Genomic DNA, 10,694 nt, shown 5'->3' on the forward strand with positions numbered 1-10,694 from the left:
GGACAGGTAATATAGATCAATGGAATAGAATTGAGAATCCAGAAATAAGTCCATACATATATGGTTAATTGGTTTTCTACAAGAATGCCAAGAAAATCCAAAGGTGAAAGAATGGTCTGTTCAACAGATGGTGGGGACAGCTGGATATCCACATGCAAAAGAATAAAGTTGTTTCCCCACCTCATACCATACATAACTCAAAATGGATCAGTGACCTTAATGTATGAGCTAAAACTGTAAAAGTGATAGAAAAAAGCATCGGTATAAATCTCTGTGACCTTAGATTAGCCAGCGGTTTCTTAGATGTGACATCTAAATCACAAGCAACCAAAGAAAAAAATAAATTGGATTTCATTAAAATTAAAAATCAAAGAACGCTGTCAAGAAAATGAAAAGACGGGGCGCCTGGGTGGCTCAGTCGGTTAAGCGTCCGACTTCGCTCAGGTCATGATCTCACGGTCCGTGGGTTCGAGCCCCGCGTCGGGCTCTGTGCTGACAGCTCAGAGCCTGGAGCCTGTTTCAGATTCTGTGTCTCCCTCTTTCTCTGACCCTCCCCTATTCATGCTCTCTCTCTCTCTCTCTCTCTCTCTCTGTCTCAAAAATAAATAAATGTTAAAAAAAAATTTAAAAAAAAAAAAAAAAAAAACAAAAAAGAAAATGAAAAGACAACCCACAGATAGTAATAAAATACTACAAATCCTATATGTGACATATCTGGAATCTGGTAAGAGTCTAATATTTAAAATATATAAAGAGGGGCGCCTGGGTGGCTCAGTCGGTTAAGCGTCCGACTTCAGCTCAGGTCATGATCTCACGGTCCGTGAGTCCATGAGTTCCAGCCCCGCGTCGGGCTCTGGGCTGATGGCTCAGAACCTGGAGCCTGCTTCTGATTCTGTGTCTCCCTCTCTCTCTGCCCCTCCCCTGTTCATGCTCTGTCTCTCTCTGTCTCAAAAATAAATAAACATTAAAAAAAAAATTTTTTTAAATAAAATATATAAAGAATTCTCGCAACTTAACAGTAAAAAGAAAAATAGCCCAGTTTTTAAATGGGTTTGAATAGACTTTTCTCCAGACAAAATATACAAATGGCCAATAAACATGAAAAGATCTACATCATCACTTGTCATTAGGGAAGTGGAAATCAGATAAATGCCACTTCACACTAGAATGGCTGTCATTGAAAAGCTGTTCAATAATAAATGTTTGCATGAGGGGTGGGCAGCTAGGTGGCTCAGTCCATTAGCTGTCTGACTTTGGCTCAGGTCATGATCTCGCAGTTCACGAATTCCAGCCCGACGTCGTCGGGCCCTCCAATGACAGCTCAGAGCCTGAAGCCTGCTTCCGATTCTGTCTCCCTCTCTCTCTGCCCCTCCCCCGCTTGTATCTGCTCGCTCTCTCTCTCAAAAATAAATAAAACATTAAGAAATTTAAAATAAATGTTTGCAAGAATGTGGAGAAATTGAAAATCTCCTACATTGCTGGTAGAAATATAAAAATGCTGTAATCTCTCTGGAGAGCTGAAAGTCCCTTACAAAGTTAAAACATGACTCAACAATTCCACTCCTTGGTGTACACCCAAGAGAATTGAAATATATGTTCACACAAAAACTTGTACAAATGTTCATTAATAGCTATTCATAATAGCCAAAAAGTAGAAGCAACTCAAAGGTCCATCAACTGATGAACTGATAAAATGTCATATATCCATTCAATCGAATATTATTCAGTCATTAGGAGGGATGAAGTACCAATGTGTGCTACAACATGTTGGGCCTTGACAACATTATTTTAAGTGAAAGAAGCTGGATACAAAGACCACATATTGTATGAATCCATTTATATGAATGTTCAGAATAGTAAAATTTATAAAGACTGAGTAGATTGTTGATTGCCAAGGACTGAGAAGAAGCAGGAATGGAAAGTGACTCCTAATAAGGATGGGGTTGTTTTTTGGTTTTGGTTTTTTTGTTTTATTTATTTTTTTGAAGTCATGAAAATGTTTAGGAATTAGATAGTGATGGTGGTTAAACAACCTTCTAAATAAACTAAAGTTACTGAATTATTCAGGGGCAAATTTTATGGTATGTGAATTATATTTCCAGCGAAAGAAATGTATGCTGAGGGAAGAGGGGAAATCTGACCTCAGTCTTTAACATAATGTAAGACTTTTACAGTAACCTAGATATTAGGGAATCAAGGTCTGGATTATGGAGGGAAAGGAAGCAGTGAATTCCTGAGATCTTTTGAAGGGAAAAAAATTGGTCTGTTTGTAAGTGACAAGATAAATGGAGAGAAAGAAAGAGATTCAGCGTATCTACAACTTTTGAAGACTAAAGTAGAATAATAAATGAATTCTGCATTTTCCTCTACTTCTAAACCTAAGCACAGTATTTAAAGGATGAGAAAGCATGGAAGAAACTAAATCAAATCTGTATGTTTAATTTATCTTTAATTTTTTGCACACCTAGGTAATTTTTACTGTTATGTAAACTAGTATCAGTATACCTATTATTCATTGCAAGAAAGAATTATTAGTACCTTTTTACACAAGTTTTGTGACATAAACTAGTATAGAGGACACTATTAATGTACATTCTGTTTTTACACGTTTAAAAACCTAAAAAATTAAAATCATTATAATGAAAAACATACAGTGAATATATACATATTTCAATTTGTTGTCAATGTCAACCTGAAAATTGTGTTTTAATGTTATCATGTATACTAGTATCATATATATAAATAAAATTTTCATTTCTTGAGTTACTCTTTCATTTATCAAATCATTCAGTTGGAGAATCGTCCTCAGGAAAGGCTTCAAGGAGTCTTGCACAGCATATCCCTGGCCCAGGTGGCATCGAAGGTGTGAAAGGGGCGGCATCTGGAGTCGTCGGTGAATTAGCACGAGCCAGGTTGGCCCTAGATGAAAGAGGGCAGAAGCTTGGTGATCTGGAAGAAAGAACCGCAGCTATGTTGTCTAGTGCAGATTCGTTTTCTAAACATGCTCATGAGGTATGTCTAGCAGACAAATATTTAAACAAAATAATCTAGGTGAAGCAAGTATGAAAATTGTTTTTTTTTTTTCTTTTAATAGCTATTATATTTCTTCAGGAGAACTTTCATTTATTCTCTGTACAATCAAGTTCCTGATTCTTGCCACCAGAGGGAACCACGACAAGGATATGTCTCAGTAGCCTTTGTTCTCTTACTGAAGTTTATAAATTTTGAAGGAACCTGCTCACCTTCATGCTTTTTGTAAATTTTGTAAATAAAACCAATGGCTTTGCAACTGTTTTTAGAGAATGCAGAAGGCTCAGATGTTACTACTAATTTCTAGAAAAGGAAATCATTTGCTTCTCTTGATTCTTTAGATCTAAATAACTAAAATTGGCAGCCATTTTTATTCAAGTAGACAATACTAAATCTGTCTGTAGACCAATTCATCCAGAGGGCTAATGAGATGGATTTTTACAATGAATTCATCTTGATGAATTCAGGAATCGTGGTGGATCTTAGAAACATACTTTAAGAAGGGACCCCTAGCTGGCCTTCTTACAAATATGCTTTATTGGCCAGCATAATAACACTTAAAAAATTGGATTTAAAGGCCCCTTCGGTAGACTCTACATCTTCATTTTGACACATAGTCTGCCAGTCCTTGATGCTTTCCACTGGGCTGCTGTACACATTGAGTTCCTAGCCTAGGCCTTGAGGACGTTTTTAGTTTGTTACCTGAAGAAACCTTATTAAAATTATTTTTATATTTGAGTAACCAGTCTATCAGCAGTAGCTCTTTAAATCTTTCATTCAAAAGTCATCTTTTCCTTGCTCAAGAATGCTGACATCTGGAATGCATGAAAGAGGTAACTTGACCTGGGAGAGATTTGTCCAGGGCTTCAAAGAGATTTGGAGATGCTTTCACAGTGCTGACACACACCTCAGATACAGGCTCATGACCTTCAATCTAGGTCAAGAATTTTGTTGGCATAACCCTGCATCTGACTGCGATCTCTAATGCATATAACCCTTGAGCTGATTTCAGAATATCCACACTCTAAATATTTAGCCAAGAGCTTTGTCTCAAACTGTTAGCTTTTCCCTTGTACCAAATGTTGTTTGTGAGCCGTATTTAAGAGTCTGTGAAGACAATACATTGAGGTGGTTAAGCTCATGGGTTCTTGTATAAGACTATGTGTGCTGAGATACCAGTTTCACTTTTGTGTTACCTTGGGTAACCCATATGAGCCTCATTTTCTTCCTTTATAAGATGAGGAAAATAATAATCTCTAACCCATAAAGTTGTGAGAACCAAATGAAGTCGTGTCAGGAAAGACTGCTGTGTAGTGCCTGGCTCAAGACTATGGGCTCAGGAAATTTCGGATGGGAGCAAGAGTAGTGTTTCCAACCTCTCATTCCCCATGTTCTTTAGCCTCATTTTTAGTTCAAACCAGAGAACTGAAAATTACCTTATTTGTAAGGTATTACCTTAGGTCACCAAAGAATCTACTGAACCAAAGTTGAATTATGTCACATCTCTAAGAAATAAGAGGACCTTCTAGGCTACAGTTCTTAATGGTTACGGTCTTTTTTTTCCCTCTAAATGGAACAGTTCTTACTGCTTTCTATATAAAATTATTTGAAGTAAGCAACATAGTAACACTGTAGAATCCTTCCGAATGATATATTTTGGAAAAACATGGCAATGATTTATCACATAAATGTTGTCATTCTGGCATTTTTTAAAAATGTTTTTCGTGTTTTCTCCCCTCTAGATGATGTTGAAATACAAAGACAAGAAGTGGTACCAGTTCTGACAGCTAGAAATCCAACTAAGTACAACGTCAGCCAGAAGGAAAAAGAATTTTCCTTTTTTATTTTCTCGATTTCACTTTAGGAAAGTTAACATTAAAGGGATGTTCGTCACTGGATACTGTTCTTTCCTAGCACAATCACGCACTGTTTTCCCTCAGTCATGTGGCTTTAACTGAGGAGGAGTGTCCACAGACACTCAAAGTGGAGTCTATGGTGTGTGCCAGCTCTGAGGTGACGGTTTGGGAACTAAGCAGGTCACGTGTTACAGACGAAGAAACAAAGGGGGATGTCGAGGAGACCTGGCAGGGACTATTCCTGGATCATTCCTGTATTAAACTTGCATATGCCAAAAGAGTTTGTGCTGTCGTATCTGCCTTCAGTGTTTGACCTCTTTGAGGGAGAGGCAATAAGTCAGAGGTCCTGAAGCTGAAATAGTTACGTTTGTCTCACTGACTGAATTATGAACAGCTGTCTTGGACTTTCCCTTCCTTAAACAGACTGGTCATCAGTATCATTAGTGAAAAAGAAACAAACTGTTTGTTACCATATCTTTAGACAGATAAGCTGAATGGTGGGCTTTAAATAATAAAAACATACACATAGTTGACTTGTGTATGGGCTACTCTTGGATTCTTGTTATTGTATATTTGTGTTTAGTCCATATTTTGTCAAAAGCAAAACAAGGTGATACATCACTTTTCATTGAAAAGAAAAGTGTAGAGCATGACTGAACTGCTCATCATTCTGGGAGTTTCCATGTAGTGGCTATACAGTGTGGAAAGTGAGAAAAACCTCCATTGTGGTGAGGAGAATACTTCAATGTCCCTTGTCCTTGTTCTCATTAATTCAGCTAAAGGTGGATTTGACCAAAATAGTTACTGGTTACCTTTGTAGAAATGTTGAAATTGGCTAAATTTTTAATTTTGCTTGAATTTTTATAAAGTGTTTAACCAAATGTACCTTTGCATTATTTAATTAAAATTGCTTAAAAAAATGTTTCTTTATTTCACTAAAATGCTCAGCTCCCTTTTTAAAATGCCCTTTATTTGCTAACAGTTCCAGTACACTCAGGTGATGAGCCAATTAAATCTTAGTGCACATGCTGTCGCATGGAAAATTACAAGCATCTCTTGTCAATAATTATCTATATAAGAGTCTAGTCTGATGACCTACAAAATATTTTCTGTAGAAATATACTATAAATCTGTACATGTCCTTTCAAGGTTTTAAAAAGCCAAAAGGAAAGGAAAATATGTGCATTTTGGTAACTAAATTATTTCTGTATTGGAGTATAATACAAATGAGACCATCAGTGGACAATAAATGATTGGTTCCTAGAAGAGCATTGCAGACAGGAACGAGATGGCTTGGAAGGAAGTAATCTCATAATGCAGGCTCATCTGAGATTATTACTGATTGTTCTTAAGGCAACAAAGGAGGAGCAAAATAGAAGCATTACACTTACTGTTAATGAAATTTAAATATTTTCTTCTATAAAAAATTGCTTAAAACAGTTTTCTTTTTTTCCATAAGAGAGAATCAGAGCACAAATTGATAGCAAACTTGATGGTTGTTTTGCTATCCCATAGGATCATTAAAGGTATATGTACAACACCTTAATTTCGCACAGTCTGTTAGGCGTTTTTTCCTCTTGGTTATTTTCATTAATAAAGCTTTTATGTTTACATTTTTATAATGTGCACTATGGGATACAAAAGTTTACATTAAAATTTAAATATCATTATGGAGGGACTAAATATATGTGATAGAGATAATTGATCAAGCCAAAACATTTCAGAAGTCATTTTCAAAAGTTTCTGAATTTGTAGAAAATACCTACAGATAACATATTTCTGTTTAATGTCAGCAGTATGATGAACATTCAGGAGTTTACAGATGGCTTAATTTGTATCCTGTATTATCTAATAAACCTGTTGTTCCATGATCTGTCACAGGAAGTATTAGGCCCTTTTTAAAGGTACAGTTTTAAGAGTGTCCTCAATTATATCAACAGTTAAAGGATTTGAAGTTGAGAAGCGTTAAGTAAAGTAATAAACTGACGATTCCCCATTTCGTAGAAGGGCATATTAGCTCCAACTGTTTAATTTGCTGTGTTATTTTGTGTTAATTGTACATCAACTTTATTTTTACTGTCATTTTTCCTGTTGTATATAAAATGAGCTAATCCTGTAATTATTTTCAAATAGAGAAGTAGATACATTTATCGGAGATGGATTTTATAAGAAAATGTTAAAATCAATATTTTGAGTTATTTTATTTCATTTTTAAATTAATCTACAGATTATGCACAGCAAACTAGAAACTCACTTAGGATTAGAAGGCTTGAAGTATTTTTGAGAATAGGAAATAGCTTCTCTGAGTTATACTTGATTCAGTCTGTAGATAAGAGACAGTCTGCAGTAATAACTAACCCAGGGAATTTATTGTAATTTGAGAGAGAACATCTCTATTTTTTTTCTTTTTAAGCGCAAAAAGTAACAGTCACCAGCAAGCCAGGATTTCAGGAAAATAAACCAAAAAAAAAAAAAAAAAGTCAAAAATATTAGAAAAGTGAAAGATGTGTGTGTGCTTCCTCCATACCTCCATATCCTCATTTGAGGACATTATTCTTTGTTTCATGTGTCGTTGGCTCTAAAGTCATTGAAGTATTCATTGATTAGCAGTTTGTCAATAGGAAGTTGTTTGCCTATATGTGCCATATATCCAGTTCACTCTTCAAGCTAAAATTCATATGTATTTGCTTAAAAAGTTATTTGAAATCTTACACTCTGACAAATTCTGTGTATTACATCCATTTGAAGTTTTGCATCATCTTAATCCCCTGGGTTTGCATTTCATTTGTACGGAGTGTTTCCAGAAATGGTTATTGATCTGAGCTGTTATTAACTTCTTAATTCAATTTTCTTTATGGATGTGAAAAAATGCTGCTACCTGTCTATGTTATGTGTGGTATATCCCAGTTTAAATACAGTACTTTCTAGTAAAGAAAGAAGCTTTTCTTTTGCTTAGAACTTCTTAATTGTAGGTTTCTCTGAAGTTATTCCTGTAGATTTGTGAGTGTTTTAAACAAGTCTGAAAGTGTTCCACATTTTTAGGTTACAGGGGGTGGTGGGGAGACAGCTGAGGGAATGGAAAACACGTGGTAGACCCCACGGAGTACAAAGTTTTACCCTGAGTTCCATATTCCATATATGTTTTGCTTAAGGCATTTTCTCATATGACATTAGAAAAGCTATATCCAAAGGTAAATTTTTTGTGGCAAAGATTTATTTTACATTTTAACTTTGGGGATTTCATTTATTTGTTTTTGCAAAATAAAGAGCACTGAACTTTAAACTTGAATTTTTTCTGCACTTTTTTAGGTAATGAAAACTTTTTATTATCAGTTAATCCACATTTCTCAGTTAAAATCAAGTGATACATATGTATAAAACATACCAAAATCATGACTATGCTGCTAGCTGCACCTTAAATAATTAAACTGATCATAGTCTTAAAACCTTTAATAGGTCTTTATATAGTTTTCAATTAAAAAAAAATAGTAAGATCATTTGCTGTATGTTTCAGTGTTCTAGGTCTTAAATATTGCAACACTTTCAGATTTGTTTTAAGATCATACAGTAACATGTTATATTTATACATATGGCTAGAGAATATACTTTTAATTTTAAAATAAAATTTTTATAAATGTACTCTTTAATTTTAAAAATGGTGAACTTGTTAAGTTTAAGTCGAAGTACTTAAAAAGTATGTATATTATCCATACAAAAAGTTATGTTTTACGCTTATAATAAGAAATATTGGTATCTCATATCGAGATACAATTAATTTTAAAGAATCATACATTATTCAAACGTCTTCACACATTGACAGGAAGGAAAATCATTACTATGGTTTAAAAAAAACCCTCTATTGAGCATTTTCAAATATTAATTTTACTTTGGGGAAAATGCCCACAACAATAATTGCAAGATCTTTCTCACTAGCTGCAGCTTGCTGTTGGATGCCTACCTTAACTATTGTTTTAAAATATATATATATTTAAAATAGTTTTCCAGGTATTTTCTTCTACCTTTTTTAAAAATAAATTTCCAAAAATGAAAACAGAGTTTATGTATTTTTGTCAATGAAGGTTTTTATTTTGTAGTTTATAGAATTTGTTCCTTATCAGTTTGATACTTGATCAATATTCCTAGACTTTTTAATCTGTATTTACTTTGAAAAAGAGCACTTCTCTATCTTAAGTGTCCTCCTTTTTTTCTTTTCCCTTTTAGAGTGTTTGTTCTCTTGGATTGAAATTTATGCCCATAAGTGAGTTTTTTTCATTTGCAAATGAATGTGAAGATACTGTTTACAGCTTTTGTTAATTACACTTTTCATCACGGATCAATTTCTTGTAAAGTGCTATGGGGATTATTTTTCCTGCGAATATTAGTGATCTTACTGCCACAGGAGTTTTAAATAAGGTTCTGTGGACAGAAAATGGTTGTAACAACAACAACAACAACAAAAATTAAAGGGAAAACTTTAGTTTACCTTTCTCAGCTGAATTAAATGGTTTTAATAACTTCCCAATTATCAGGATTTTCACATGGCTTTCTTCAGTTACTAATACAGTCTTAAATTACTCAGCACAATTCATTTACAAATTGAGTACAGCCCAGGACTACATGTGATTGCTCTTTTTATTGCACTCTTTACATCAGAAAAATCATGAATGTCAGTTTTGCCAGTATTTTGCAATGAGGATCATAGTTATTAAAATTTTTATAGTGTATGAGATGTAAATAAGTCAGTATTCATTTATTGAAGGTTGTTTGGTTCAGGCATTTAAAATGGACATAGGCTAATGGCAATGGAATCCAATTTGTTCGGGAATTTCATTTTTTTAAATATACTTTTGCTAAGTATTTCATGTTGTTTGAACTTTGCTTCAACTGAAGACAATGTGAGGAGTTAAACATAGACTCAACATGTCAGTAGAAAGCAATGCAAAGAGGGTAAATCATGTTTTAAATTTTTTATTTATTTTGTTTTTGTAAATAAACGGTACTGTGATACTTTAGGTGTGACCTCTGCTTAATATGATAGTTAGAACCAGAAAAACATTTCTTTCTAGGTATACTATTGGTTCATTGTAAATGCATCACCAAAACAATATTAAAAAGAGCAAGGATAAGTTTTTCTAACATTGTCCACTTCGGGGGCAAGCATGCTTGGTATAGAGCTCTAGCTTGTGTATACCTTAAACCGTGCCCGCAGGCAGTTTTCAGTTTGCTGCACTTTTTATTTTATTTTTTTTAATTTTGCTCAGTCCAGTAACTATCTCAAAGGTAATTGCTGGAGTATGAATTTTAAATACGGTAAAAAAAAAAATCTCTGTGTACTGTTTCATTTTAAACAAAAACAGAAAAGCACTATTGCTAACACTAAAAAATGTGTTAAACTTTGTAGTTATTTTGCATTCCTGTACTTTACAAAATGTCATCACAGCAAAAGGTTTAAAATTAGGTAATGAAATATTTTTGTAAATAAATACCGATAAGCTGGTATTTTAAAAAAATGTATTATAATGTTTCTGGAAAATGTTCATATATATGTATATGAATGTCTCTTTATGCTGAAGGGCTCTGATTGGGCAAAATAAAATACTCTAATCTCTCCTGAAACTAAACAAGCCCTTTTTTCTGGAAAATCTGTTTTAATTTTTTCTCTGAATTGTGGAATTAATCCATTTGTTAAACCTAAGCAAATGGTAGATAAAATAGATTTCTACATTTGCAAAGATAAAGTTAATCAAGTACTTCAAGTAAGACAAACTGTATTTTTCTTAACTAAGTGAGCTTTTTGGTAAAAGTCGC

General features: G+C 33.9%; 1 protein-coding gene across 5 annotated transcripts in view; it reads left to right on the forward strand.

The window, feature by feature from the left end:
* The window catches only part of STXBP5 (syntaxin binding protein 5), a 171,217-nt gene extending 161,003 nt beyond the window's left edge, over nt 1–10,214 (forward strand). For all 5 annotated transcript variants that reach the window (XM_049654494.1, XM_049654496.1, XM_049654497.1 and 2 more), the window contains 2 exons: nt 2,792–3,012; nt 4,773–10,214. In XM_049654494.1, the coding sequence (XP_049510451.1) occupies nt 2,792–3,012; nt 4,773–4,814 (263 nt within the window). In that variant the 3' untranslated portion in view covers nt 4,815–10,214. The remainder of the gene's footprint in view (nt 1–2,791; nt 3,013–4,772) is intronic.
* The last annotated feature ends 480 nt before the right edge of the window (nt 10,215–10,694 follow it).

Source organism: Panthera uncia (assembly GCF_023721935.1).
Source record: "Panthera uncia isolate 11264 chromosome B2 unlocalized genomic scaffold, Puncia_PCG_1.0 HiC_scaffold_24, whole genome shotgun sequence".
NCBI lineage: Eukaryota > Metazoa > Chordata > Mammalia > Carnivora > Felidae > Panthera > Panthera uncia.